The sequence below is a fragment of the Onychostoma macrolepis genome, chromosome 21 (assembly GCF_012432095.1).
Source record: "Onychostoma macrolepis isolate SWU-2019 chromosome 21, ASM1243209v1, whole genome shotgun sequence".
Taxonomy (NCBI): Eukaryota; Metazoa; Chordata; class Actinopteri; order Cypriniformes; family Cyprinidae; genus Onychostoma; species Onychostoma macrolepis.
The window spans coordinates 21251252-21265698 of NC_081175.1; the positions used below are offsets into that span (position 1 = coordinate 21251252).

General features: G+C 35.7%; 2 protein-coding genes across 3 annotated transcripts; one reads left to right on the forward strand and one right to left on the reverse strand.

Moving 5' to 3' along the window:
* Positions 1–1299: 1299 nt before the first annotated feature.
* Positions 1300–2317, forward strand: si:dkey-228b2.6 (uncharacterized protein LOC563918 homolog). The gene is made up of 3 exons (XM_058759335.1): positions 1300–1529; positions 1593–1776; positions 1973–2317. Exons 1-3 carry the CDS (start codon positions 1390–1392, stop codon positions 2288–2290), a joined length of 642 nt encoding a protein of 213 aa, XP_058615318.1. The 5' UTR covers positions 1300–1389; the 3' UTR covers positions 2291–2317.
* Positions 2318–2343: 26 nt separating this feature from the next.
* odf2a (outer dense fiber of sperm tails 2a) lies at positions 2344–12505 on the reverse strand. 2 transcript variants are annotated; one of them, XM_058759334.1, is made up of 19 exons: positions 12049–12505; positions 11074–11193; positions 10772–10876; positions 9004–9177; positions 8110–8297; positions 7887–8031; positions 7612–7743; positions 7447–7521; positions 7283–7354; positions 7085–7201; positions 6739–6924; positions 5962–6071; positions 5743–5878; positions 5477–5587; positions 5031–5294; positions 4359–4459; positions 3833–3995; positions 3619–3744; positions 2344–3535 (listed from the first exon to the last, which is right to left on the reverse strand). In XM_058759334.1, exons 1-19 carry the CDS (start codon positions 12049–12051, stop codon positions 3362–3364), a joined length of 2502 nt encoding a protein of 833 aa, XP_058615317.1. In that variant the 5' UTR covers positions 12052–12505; the 3' UTR covers positions 2344–3361. The 2 variants fall into 2 exon arrangements, with proteins under 2 accessions (XP_058615317.1, XP_058615316.1); XM_058759333.1 differs by having other exon boundaries at positions 7881–8031.
* Between the last annotated feature and the right edge of the window lie 1942 nt (positions 12506–14447).

The window sequence follows — 14447 nt, forward strand, 5'->3', positions numbered from 1 at the left end:
CTCTGTTTTTCTGGGGCTGGGTGGCAACGGGTGGCGACCTCAACGAATGAAATAGCAGCGTAGCGCGAGCGATAGAACGGAACGCGCTGCGCGAGACAGTGACATCATTCACTGCAGCAACGAGCCGAACGCTGACGGAAAATGCCGAAGCTGTCTAATGTGCTTTGAACTTCTGTGTTCTACATAAAACAAAATAAATATATGTAATATATTTGTTTTGTATTTCTGTATATAACATAAATAAATGCTGGCTCATTTGATTTTGCAATTTGCTGCTGAACGTCAATTTTGGACAGTTAATCAATATAATTTGGTGAATTTCCTGACTGTAATGAATTTAATTGCTTCTGTGTCTATTTGTTAAATTTCTGGCAGTACTCCTGGTCTGGAAAACACTGCCATAATAAATCTGGCTGACATTCTAGGATTTCTGCTGTATCACAGTGTCTTGGCACATTCAGGTGAGTCAATACAGCTTGACAGAGATCATCTGACTGACATAATTTTCTTTTCTGACTAAAGCAAAATGTTCTGGTAGTAGCCTACCTCATGGAAGAGAGTAATACGGGTATTAAAGGAGACATTTTTGTAAATATAGGCTAATAATCTTTAAAGTATAGGAAAACAGAAATATCATCATAATGTGGTGCTTTTGTAAACAGAAATAATAATGACACACATTACATAGAATACATGTTTTAAATTAAACTCAGTCCTCATTTTATGTAGCCTACACATACGTTAACAGCCTATTCTTTTGACTTTGGCAGCTTGCAAATCACCCAAGTCTTCCTATAGAGCCGTTCAAGGTGGTAACCAGTTTCTTTCACAGCCCACTTTTGTCTGTAGTTGAGAATTGCTCTCTTTAACAGGTTTTCTTGAAATAATTGGCATTTTAAGAATGTCAATGTTCATTTCTTGAATGTGTGTGAGAGAAAAAGGGAGGGTACAGAGAATTTAGCAAGGAGGAGCAATGTAGCAAAATGTGCCTTCAGGAAAATGAAAAAAAAAGAAGTGTATAATAAAAGGAAAACAATGTGTCATGACTCATAATCACAATAAATAAAAAATGCAAGCTAAATCTATTCTATTTTTTCATTTATTTTTTTAAACTTGAATTGGTTTAAGTTCAGTTAAGTTAAGAATTGGTTAAGTTAAAACTCAGATAGGCTACCCTATAAATGAAGAATCACCAATATATATTAGCTAGTAAGTACTTTTTGTAACTTTTTTTGGGGTGTCTGAATGCAGCTGCAAAGAAAAGCCCATCCTACAACCATTAGGTAAATAAAACACAAATGTAGGCTATCTATTCAGGTGAGGTGTAAATCGCCCATTACCACCTTTTACATGAACGAGAACCAGCAATCGCCGCACTGTGTATAAAGCATGTGCATGCAGACATGCAGAATCATTACTCTGCTCTCTGAGCTTTGGTTAATGTCTGTAAACGGAGCTGAAGAGATGCAATCGTGTGATTTCTGCGGATGCGGCCCGGGCGAGAATATCCACGGTGTCTCATTCTACAAGTAAGTTTGCCGTTTAGTGATAAAACAAAACCGTTCAGTTACTGATTATCTCGTTTCTCTCAGATTCCCTTTAAAAGAGGAACATCGTCGCCACTGGATAGTGAATATGGGCAAGGACGCGGAATGGACTCCATCTGAATCCTCGTCGCTGTGCTCCGCTCATTTCACTCCGGATTGCTTTGAATCTGAATCAGTGTGTTTACACTCAGACGCGATTCCGACTGTATTTAATTTCACACAGTCTAAGGTAAGGCTATCTATTTATTTAATTTCACTCAATCTAAGGTAAGTCTATCTATCTATGGCAGACTTAAAATTACTATAGGTTTATTAGAGTAATCATTAGAGCTTTCATTATTTTATTCACACAGAACCTTCAACAGAAGGTTTTAACAAACCATAAACAATTATATTTCAAAAAGCTAAAACGTTTTGTGTTTCAGAATCAGATGCTAAAGGACACTGAAAATCTCCCTCCACATCAAGGGGCACCTACGGAGTCCACCGACTCATCCAGATCATCCTGCTGTGACTGTTGTAAACGACTGCAGGCCACAGAAAGAAATTACCATCTGAAATTAGCTGCTGCTCAGCTTCAGATAAAAGAGATCAAGAAGAATCTAGCGGAGGAGTCACAGAAAGCAACACAATGGCAGAAGCGAGCAATAGTTTTGCAGAGCGCAATCAGAGCAATGAAACAAAGGGGGTCAATACCTGCATCAAGAAAAGCATCTACACCTAAAAATAATCATTTGGACTGAAACACATTTTGACGAGGATTAAATGGAGAAATGGCCTTTCTTTGCAAACTGAAGCACATAGCAGTTTTCAAAATACTTTAATACACTTAAGTACATATTATACACTTTATATGTATACAAAATATTCTTACCAATTAAAAAATACACGTACTATTGCATTTCATATAAGCAACAGTGAAACATTACTGTTTGGATATTTCACAAGACAGGTCATGAGATAAATAAAAGACAAAAAAGTGCAAGTATAACTTTAAACAAAAAAGATGAATGGTTACAGTAATGTAAATGTATAGCACCAATAGACATTTTATTACTGGAATTCTATGCTCTCAGCCTACTGACAACAACAATGTAACATTGAGTAAAAAGATGCTTTCTGCATTGTTATGATATAGATATATTCACATAATGGCCCTGTTATAATTAAAAACAACCTTTGGCTGAAAAATAAAATGATAAATCCTGAGTTTGTTGTCATTTTGTCTCTTAAACCAACTCAAGTACTAAGCTAATACAAATTTAAACAGGTGATTGTGATGGTATTTTATGGATATAACAGATTAATTATGAATTACAAACTCTTACTGTACTTTATACAATCATCATACTGTATATACTGATATTATTTAAACTGACAATCATATACTGCAACTACAAAGCAAAGTGTATGTTTTAAAACCAGATACAAGCAAAAGCTCAAAAAAGACAATATCCAAATTACTGTAAGTGCAGTACAACCTTCATTTTTGATATGTAAATTAAAGAAAAGTTTTGCAAGAAGATAATATCTTGAACTCTCTTTATTGCATAACGGCCACCTTGAGTCAGGGCAAAATGACACAAGAATTTGTCTATAAGACCAGAATTCTCATACTAGGATGGATATGTAATACTAAAAAGAGACCTTTCTTGGTACTCACCAGTAGCACGTACAATGACCATGTCAAATAAATAATCCTTCAAGAGTAAAGTACAAACCACAGCAAAGTCAAGAGGTCATCAGTAGTGACAATTAGATGAATACATGTCTGTCCATGTAAAGGAAGTCTAAAAAGACACCTGAAAGGGTTTTCAGATTGGTGAAGGTGTGCGGAACGATGATCCAGTGAGAGCAGGATCTCCAAACACATTGACGTAAGAAGATTTGAGGAACTGGACATAGTTCTGGAGGCTGCGGTTTGTGCTGTCGGACTGCTCCAGTCTGTCCTTGACGTCTTGTAAACGGCTCTGGTACCTCCGCTCAGCCTGTAAGAAAGTTATGGGTGTTATGACTTTTTTTTTTACAAAAATATCTAACAGAAATTCACACATGGAGAATTTTCACTGACCTCCTCTTTGGTTCGTCGTAACTGGTTGAGCTCAGTTGTTGTTCTGCTTAATTGAGTTTCTAGGTCAACAATTTTGGACTGTGTAACACGCTCTTTAGAGGCTGCTCGCTCCCTGGTCTGGGTAACCTGTTAATCAACAGGGTATCTTCAATAAAAAAACTGAGCAATGCAAATAATTAAATCAATGCGTTTTTAAAGATGTAGTGGTACAGACCTGGCGACGAGCATCGTCCAGGGCCTCCTCCAGCTGTCGAGTCAGAATACTGCACTCTCGAGACTTTTCTTCCAGACGCACTTGGTTGCTATGAATTGTTTCTTCACGTTTTGAAATGACCTGGATGAGGTCTCGATTTTGGGAGTTAGCCTCCTCTAGCTTCCTGTTGAAAATAAAATCATTTATTGACCCTCATGTCATTCCAAACATGTATGATTATTTTAATCAATGCATGCGATATTTAATGCCATGGCTTTAAAAATTCTGCTCTGATTTAAGATGTTTTTAAGACCTGCAGAAACCCTGTTTAAAGAATGTTAGGAACCAAACAACATTTGAGCCCATGAACAAGAAATACATTTCTTAAAATATCTTTTTATGTTCCACGGAAGAAAGAAATTCATACAGTTTTGGAACGACATGAGAAAATGTTGACAAATTTTTGGGTGAACTATCTCTATAAATCATGAAACATTAAAATGAATAACAGAAAATTTGTGAGTTATAAAAGGACAAAGTGACAGACCGTTCAAAGCCCTCTACTTTGTGCTGAAGCTGCTTGTTTTCTTCTTGCAGCAACATGTTCTTGTGTCTCAACATTTCTGCCAGACTTCCCTGTTGCTCTGCCTAAACACAAACCACCAAAACAAATAAAATTCTATCAATAAAAACATAATCTATGTACTACTGGAGATCAGTAAAAATAAAACAGCCTTTTACAGTTTGTGTTTGCTGTTGTTTTAATTGGAAAATACAATAAAAATCCCCAATTAACTCAAATTGGCCATATTATACCCTTTCTTAAAATCTTATTTTTACCCCACTTATGTTCATAGTCAAAGTTTCTTGCAACAGAAACTTCATCATTTAGATTTTCCACTCTGTTCTTTAACACTGACCCTCTTCTTGCTAATGTATCTTTAATACTTCTGTATGTAAATTTTACAACCTTTGTTATGAACGGCTAACCTATTTGCATATGAAATAAGACACAACTGCCCTGCCAAATTGCTGAATACTGAATAGCCATTGATATGGTAAATGTTGGCAGTCACATGTTCACAGCAGTGTTGTTAACACTATGAAGAGCTTTTCTGTTTAGGCATTTGTTCAACCACTTTTTCTTCATGAAACAACTGGCTGTGTTGTTTTTAACACTAAAAGCAAACCAATTTCAAGGACTTATACTTAAACACACCTTGATGCGTAGCTCTGCGAGGGAGGTGCCAAGCTCTGTGTTTCTTCTCTCTTGTAAGCGCTCTTTCTCATGAGCTTCCTGCAACTGGAGTTCAGCATGTCTCAGAGCTTCAGGAAGTGGCTCCATCTCGACCAAACGACCTTGAAGCTGCTTCCTGACCTTCTGGATCTCCTGGTCTAGCTCGTCTCTTACAGCCTGGGCTTCAGTTTCAGCCACCTGTAGACGTGCAGAGTACTCATCTGCTTCGGCACGGGTCTTCTGAACCTACGTTTAAAGATGAGACACAAAAAAGTCCCAAAACTTTCACAATATTTCTGTATTTTTAATCAAATAAATGCAAACTTGGTGAGCATAAGAGACTTCTTTCAAAAACATAATTCCAAACTTCGGTCCAGAAGAGTAGCATATGGAATTCATAATTGGAAGTTAGAGTATTATGATCACACCTGGGCTTTATAGCTGTCCACCAAGCTCTCATACTGTTTCACTGAAACTTTGACCTGCTGGACCTCAGACTGGGACAACGTCAACTTCTCTTCCAAGGTGGACAAAGTAGCCTGCACAAGCACAACAATTCAGCTTTCATTTGTATTTCTTTATCATATTTATTGTAAAGGCATATGGAGGGATTATGGATAAAATGAGACTGGTTATAAACTGTAAAAAAAGCACAAATTGGTGATTTGGACAGTTCAACTGCAAACGGACGAACCTTAAGGCTCTGGTTCTCCAGGCGTATAGTAGTGTTCTCTGTATTGAGCGCATGAAGGCGATCTAAAAGGCCATCTCTCTCTGTTCGGGCTTTCTCTTCCTGGCCATGCAACTGTTCCGTAAGGTCTGTAATACGGCTAAAAGAACACACAAGAATGGTTTGCATTAATTCAGAATTATGATTTGCATTATCATACATAGGACAAAAATCACCGCTGACCTGTTCAACAATGTGATCTCCATCTCTAGCTGTCCTTTTTCCTTCATCTCTTTTGTGTGGCGACTGCTCCAGTTCTCTGCGGCTGACACAGCATCTGCCAACTGTGCTTCCTGTGAAGATCATTTTATCTTTTTATATCATATACCGGCATAGAAAAACGACACAAAATCTACACTATCATTCAAAAGTTTGGGGTCTGTGAATTTTTTTGCTCACAAAGGCTGCATTTAATTGATAGAAAATGCAGTAAAAACAATTATATTATTTGTAAAATATTAATAAAATTTAAAAGTGTTTTCTATTTTATATTATTGTAAAATGTAAAATGGCAACGCTGAATTTTCAGCATCATTACTCCAGTCTTCAGTGTCACATGATCCTTCAGAAATTATACTAATATGCCGATTTGCTCAAGAAACATTTCATATTATTATCAATGTTGAAAACAGCTGTGCTGCTTCATATTTTTGTGTAATCCATGATTTTTTTTATTACATTTCAATTTATTTGAAATGTAAAAAAAAAAACTTTTGTAATATTATAAATGCCTTTACTGTCACTTTTGATCAATTTAATGCATTCTTGCTGAATAAAACTTACGGTCCCCAAACTTCTGAACATTACTGTACATAGTAAGCCGTCCATTTCCAGAGTCATGAATTAACCAGAATTGATATGAGATGTTACTGTGCTTTTTTTTAACAGCATATTATTGCTTGAAACATTTATTGTAGCAAACTGTTATTTTAAGAACCTGTGTAAGCTCATTCAACTCACTATCTCCAAGAGCTGGGCACTGAGCTGTCCCACAGTGTCTTCACTGCGCTGAGCCCGCTGTTTCTGTGCCCGCGTGGCTTTTTTCAGGGCCTCCTTATCAGCCTCCGCCTGCTGTCTGAGGTCACCCAACTGATTCTGCAGGTGTTCTACCTCCCCCTGCTGCTGGCTGATGGATCGCTCTAGATTCTGAACCAAATGAACACACTTTCATTTACCACATATGCTTCATTATATCAAGTTATTTAGCTATCAACTAGACATATCTTGTAGAATAAACACTATAAATTGACAGTGGCACATGCTGCTTGAAAACCATTAAGTTGTTAGCCAATGCTGTATGCATTACCCTGATCTGAACATTGAGACGGTTATTTTCTGCCTCTTTATTGCGTAGTTGACCCTGCAGATGTGCTCGAGTGGACTCTAAGACTTTGGACAGTTCAGTGGTGGTCTTTGCACTGTCCTGTTAAAATGGGAATTGATAAAGGTTCACAAATAATTGTCAGAGTCGTGTCTAAAAAACATGCTTAAAAATACAGTTTACCTTTTCGCTTTCTAACAAGGAAGTGAGCTGGTTAATCTCTCTGTCTTTGTCCTGAAGCTTTACAAGAATACGCTGGAATACAGAAAGGAGTTAATTGTTACAAAAAATAAAAAATAATATAAAAAAAACCTGTTTATAGTGCAACATGCAAACATAACACAAACCGAATTTTCTGCTTCCACATCAGAAAGTTTTTTTAGAAGCACATCTTTCTGCTCTAAGAGTCTTTGTGATTCCATCTGTTATAAAACATAGTATAGAAAAGCTTAATAACAGTTTTAAGTACAATAAAATGTAGTAATATTCTTTGAATTTGTGCAGAGAAGTACCTCTCGACTATGCTGTTCTCTCAGAAGATGTCTGAGGGCTCTGTTAGTGCTCTCAAAAGTCTCCAGCTTCTGCAGCAACAGCTCTTTCTGTCGGGTCAAGAGCGTTGAATCTGATCCTGACATCTTTTTCTCCTGAACAATGGTATGAAATTTTTTTGATTCACATCTGTTTCTGGCTCTTTTTCAAGATATTCTAGTTTCAAATTTTCAACAACAACAAAAAAATCCACTCAGAAATGTTTTGAAGGGTGTATTTTGCTCACACTTACACTTACACTCGCACTCGCACTCCTGGACATATGGCTGACCGTTTCGCGGAGGGCTGACACCTGCTTGGCGGCTGCACTGCTGTCCATCTCTGCTTCCAGCAGTTTCCTGAGTAGAACATCTTTGTCTGGCTGCAAACTGTCTCTCTCTAATCTAGACAAGAAGAAATGGTTCAAATTGAATTTGAAATTTGTTATATGTAATAGCAAAATGTCAACAATTTCATCATACCTCCCAAAATCATTCCCCTCCATCATTTTTTCCATGGACTCCCGTAGGCGGGAGTTCTCCTGCTCTGTGGCCTCCAGCTCCCGGGCGACCTCTGCAAGCTCCTCCTCCTGCTCAGCGATGACGCGCTGCGATGCACTCAATCTCTCCGACTGACGCTCTAGCTGCTGCTCCTTCTTACGAAGTTCGACCTGCAAACACAAATATCACACACTTTTATTTATTTCACACGTGTACCACATTAACTGTATTATAACACACTATTCTATTCATATATATATATATATACACACATATATGTGTGTGCGCAAAATAATTATATTATTATAATTTATTTCATTTTTAAATAAAAAATTTAATTGTAATAAAATTTTAAAGTACATTCTTTTTGTAATTTTTAAACAATTATTTCTTTAAGAAATTAACAAAGTTATTCAGTAAGGGTGCATTTAATTGATCAAACATGACAGTAATGGTTTCCACAAAAATATTAAATTTCAACATTGATGATAATATAATATTAGATTCATATTAGAATGATATCTGAAGGATCATGTGACACTGAAGATTGGAGTAATGGCTGCTGAAAATTCAGCTTTGACATGACAGGAATAAATTACATTTTATACTATATTAAAAGAGAAAATGGTTATTGTAATAATATTTCACAATATTACTGTTTTTACTGTATTTTTAACAAATAAATGCAGCCTTGACTGTTATTAGAGACATCTCTAAAAATCATAAACACAAAAAAAATCTTACAGACCCAAAATTATGTATATAAGTGTTTAAATAGAAACAGTTTGTTTCTAATTGATGAATGTATATTTTCTGGGATATAATCTCACTGAAAGAAAAGAATGACAATAATATTGCCTTTGAATAATTTCTCACCTCATTTTTCAGAGAGCTGACCTCTGTCATAAGGTTGTCAATCTTCCTCTCGTACTGATTGATGCGTCCATGCAGTGCCTCTTCTTCATCCGTGGAGAGATCTTCTATTCGGAGAGGAGACTGGGAGCGCTCTGGTTCCTGTGGAGGTGTTATCTCCAGACGATGAGATGGCCCCTAAAATATACATAAATATGAAAACATCTAAAACAACAAAAATGATTTTCTTTTAGATTCTTCAGTGCTAAACAATTACAGACTGATTTCAAAACTGCCTTTTCTGGCTAAGTGATTGGAGAAGGTGGTTCTTAATCAACTTTCTACCTTTTTAAATGGAAACAAAATTTTTGATAAATTTCAGGTCTCAACATAGCACTGAAACTGCCCTTCTCAAAGTGTCAAATGATTTGTTGTTATCTGTAGATGCTGGGAATTGCGCTGTTTTGGTGCTTCTGGATCTTAGCGCAGCGTTTGACACCGTGGATCATGCGATTCTTCTTTATCGTTTGCAGGAGTGGGGAGGATTGAGGGGGTTGCGTTAAAGTGGTTTTCATCCTATCTACATGGAAGATCCTTTGCGGTGGAGCTTGGAAGCTTTATATCATCTCCACAGTTTATTTTCTCGGGGGTTCCACAGGGCTCATGTCTTGGTCCTGTGTTGTTCTCTCTGTATATGCTCTCTTTGGGTATAATTTGTCAAAAATTTAATGTGGCTTATCATTGTTATGCTGATGACATCCAACTGTATGTGCCTCTAAGATGTAACAATGACCCCAATATATCAATTTTGTTGGAGTGTTTGGATGAAATAAGGGCTTGGATGGCTTCTAGTTTCCTGCAGCTCAATGAGTCCAAATCGGAAGTGGTGATTTTTGGCCCCCCAAAGTTAGCCAAACAGCTTTCTGTACATCTTGGCCCCTTAGCCAATAATATCAACACACAAGTACGAAATCTTGGTGTAACCTTTGACTCGGAGTTGAAGTTTGACAGACAAGTCAGTGCTGTTGTTAAAGGAAGCTTCTATCAATTGCGTTTGATTGGCAAATTGAAGAGAATACTGTCTTTTGATGACATGGAAACCGTGATTCATGCTTTTATTTCATCCAGGTTGGATTATTGCAACTCGCTATATTTAGGGTTGTCTAAGAATCTGCTCTCACGGCTGCAGCTAGTACAAAATGCTGCAGCTAGACTGTTGACTGGCACAAGGTAGTGGTCCAGCATTTCTGGCTGTGCTGCATTGGCTTCCTGTTGATTTTAGAATCCATTATAAAGTTTTGATAATGGTTTTTAAAGGATTGCATGGCCTTGCTCCAGAATACATTTCATGTTTGTTGCAGCATCACTGTTACCAGACCTTTAAGATCATCTCAGAGTTTGCTTTTACATGTTCCAAGATCACGGTTGAAAACCAAAGGTGATCGAGCCTTTTCTGTGGCAGTCCCACGTCTGTGGAATAGCCTTCCATTGGTCATTAGATCTTGTCACTCATTAGACTGCTTTAAATCAATGTTGAAAACACACCTTTACACTGTGGCATATAGCTGCCCCTAGCTGTTGGGACATTGTTCAGTGATGGATATTGTCGTGTTTTGTGTTTGTTTTTTATTAATTTTTATATGTAAAGCGCTTTGGTCAACTGGAGTTGTTTTAAATGTGCTATATAAATAAATGTTGATTGATTGATTGATTCTTTTCTGCATAATGTGCAATATTTTACATGAATTGTGCACAAGCACAAATAGGAATGTATCTGTAATATCTGACTGACCTCCCATTTATATGAGGTCTCTCGTGTTGAGACCTTGCCGGGTGGTATCCATGGGACCCTCGTCTTCACCTTAGCAGTAGGATGCAAGCTACTTTTTGTTTTAACCTGGAACATAAAAGACAAACGTGGTGAGTGATGGGTTTCATGGAACTTTGGAGTATTTCTCAGTAACATTAAAAGAACTGAAGCTCCACACCTCTATAGACATTTCTTTTTTTCTTGTGTAATAAACATTGTAATTATATATTTAAGTGTATTTTGAGGATTTCTGTCTAGGCACAGACTACAAGCTTATGGTATACCTGGGCTGTCTTGGTAGGGCTGCATTTTGTGCTCTTCTTCACATGCACATGCACAGGCGTAGTCTCGTTCACATGCACATGCAGAGGTGGGGAAGAAGAGCTTGTTCTTGTTGATTTTCTCTGCAAAAAAGATTAATATCAATAAATAGGCCTACGTAAATACATTTATTAAAAACATCCAGATTGTACGACTGCTAGAACTTAACTAAGAAACATACAATCCTGTACATCATTTAATGCATTGTCATAATAATTAATATACATGATCTACATCACTGATATTAATTAGTAGGTTGCATGTAATATTTGTGCTCTTAAAAATTGTATGTCTGATGATCTAACAAATTTTAAAGAAGCATAATATATAAATAAAATGGTATAAAAACATATGTGCACACACACATATACATTTTTTTTATCACTTCTTTTAATTGTTTTGTATTTTAAATTAAATCCAGTCATAAGTACACACTAACTTTGTTTATGCATCAGAGAACACATGTCTGAAGGATCATTTTACTGGTCGCACATCTTCAGGTGATGTTTCAGAGGACAGTGTGCTCAAGACTATCAGAGGTAAACCAATACCACCATAACAGACCCTCTTACAATCATGACTGACATCTGGCTTAATGTAAAGGTGACATCAAATTCTCTATATGCAAGAACCTGTATGTACATAACCATATACCACCATTACATCACAAATGGATTCAGAAGTGAATGAAAGCCAAATAGGACACTGAGCTGCAAGCTAATAGGCAATTAACCTCCTAAGGAAGCAGAAACTAGCTTTTATGGCACATAAACACAAAGACAGCAAAACAGAAATGAAACAGAAATCATGAGTAAGACAGAGAAGCTGCAAATAGAACAGAATTGTCCATAAATCAGCAGAAGTATAGTTTGAAGATGTCTACAATACAAAGTCGTTAAAACATAAAGCGAAACGTATTTATTTGCAAACTATCTTACCATGCGAAATTACAAACATTCAAACGTCGATACGGAAAAAATGTAACGTTACATTAAAATAGTTCCGAACTACTTCAGCTTTCTTGTCATCCCAGAGTCTCGAAAGCCCTTTCTTCCGGTGGGTAATCGGTCTTTCATTTGATTGGCTGATTCAAAAGGTTTCGTTGCAAGTGCGTGATCGTGATTGGAGGAAATCGCCTGACCTCGGTCAGCTTTATGTAGTACGCTGTCTATAGCAACGGTGTCCCTAGAAACCAAGCCTAACAAAGGCCCAAGCTGCAGTCGTTGTTAAGAATACAAACAAAGCTTAGAATATCTTTTTAACGACATTCCAGTGATAATCTTTGTTCGACCAGAAACTATAAACAAGTTGTGGAAATGCTATCTATTATTTTGTTTCAGCGTCCGTTAATAAACCGACGGCTACAGCAGCATGCGAAAACGTGAAGAAGCCTAAAAAACCGTGAAGGGCTAGCTTTCAAAATAAAAGCGTCAACAATGGATGAATGAATAAATAAATACATTTTATATTTTAAAAATGCAATCTGTTTGTTTAAACCAATCAATTTTAAAGTTAAAATTATAAGTACATTTCACAGTAAAAGATATGAAAAATAAAAGATCTAGTTTTTTTTACTATAATGATTTCCACAGTAAAATAATACTGCTCATTTCACATCTTTGGCATCAACAAAATCAAGGTTCTTAATAAGTATTTGAAAAATCAACATTCAATCTGGTATGTTTTTCCACAACAAGCATTTTCATTTGTTGGAGGTATTAAATTTCTGTTGATGTGCAATTATAACATATCCAAAATACCTGTTAAGCTTTCAAACTTCCATCAACAGGTACTCTTGGCCTGGGTGTTAATTTATAAACACAATTTTACCCCCCCATAAATTTTTTATTTGGAATAATCAAAATATCTTATATAAAAATAGATCTTTGGTTTTTAATCAGTGGTTTAATAATGGTTTGCTTTTAGTAAGTCAGTTATTTAACAGCAGAGGTTTGTTAATGACTTTTATAGAATTTATTTCAGAATATAACATACCAGTTAGTCCAAAGGAATTCTCCATTGTTATGGGAGCAATATCATCAGGAATTTGTATGTTCTTCAAAAATAGCAATTACTCCCCACTTAAAAAAGCTTCTTTTCCTGAACCAATAGATACCACTATAGGTAAAATATGTATTTCTACTAAAAAAGATATAAATTATAAAATTAGATCTCTTTTTATTGAAAAAGTTACTACTTTGTCGCTTGTAATCTCTTACTGGAATAGTTTATTTAGAAATTTGAATTGGAAAAAAATATGGTCTTTGCAACAGAAATATTTCCTCACTAATAAAGTAAAAGAAGTATCTTTTAAATTAATGTATGCATTTTACTCTGTTAAAAATTTATGGTGAAATATAAGCCTAACATTGATACTAAATGTTCATTTTGTCAATTTCATACCGAAACTGTTTTTCATTTATTCTGGACATGTTATTATACTGAACAACTCTGGAAAAATATCGGTTCATTTATTAATGAGAATATCCAGCAAGATGTATCCATTACTTTCAAAGGAATTATGTTAGGACATTATGAGGCTGACTCTACTAAAAGCAATGCTTGTTTTATTATAAATTTTTTTTCTTTGTAAATTTTATATTCATAAATGTAAATTTACCAACAACAAACCGCATTTTATTGTTTTTTTTAAAGAATTTAAAAATGATCTAAATACCATTTCACTGTCAGAAAATAAGAAAGCAAGACGAACTACTTCATTCTGCAATGTCTTACCCTCAAGTTCTTATGTTTTTGTCTTTTTTTTCTTTTCTTTTTTTCCTACTTTTTCTCATGTAATCTTTAGTACTTGATTTCAGTTGACAATGTATACTCATGATACTTTGTGTATTATGGAAAAGTATTATTTGAAATGTCAACTCTGTGTTTTTGTATTGCATTAATAAAAAAACAATAAAACAAAAAACAAAATCAAGGTTCGCTCTTTTAATACAGTCTATGGGTTTGCTGCAGACCGCTGAAGAGACTTGACTGGATTCTTGTGGATGTTGTTTCAAAATAAAAGTCATGCAAAGGCGTAATTTGAGCAAAGTGTAAATCCTGCCTAAAACACCACAAGATGGTGATAGCGACACGTATTTAGTTTTTCATGGACACTTGTCTTTCAAAGTTTCATAAAAGCTGACACATGCAGAAAGTGTTCTTGTAAACACAAACAACAACAATGTTGCCAATTGCCATTTTTTTTACATGATTTACAAATATAAAACAAAACCACAGTATTTAACACAACAAACAAATCATTCATATAAATAATAATAAACCATAAAAGTAATATTTTAGAATTATTAAATTATTATGATAACAGTATCTGCAC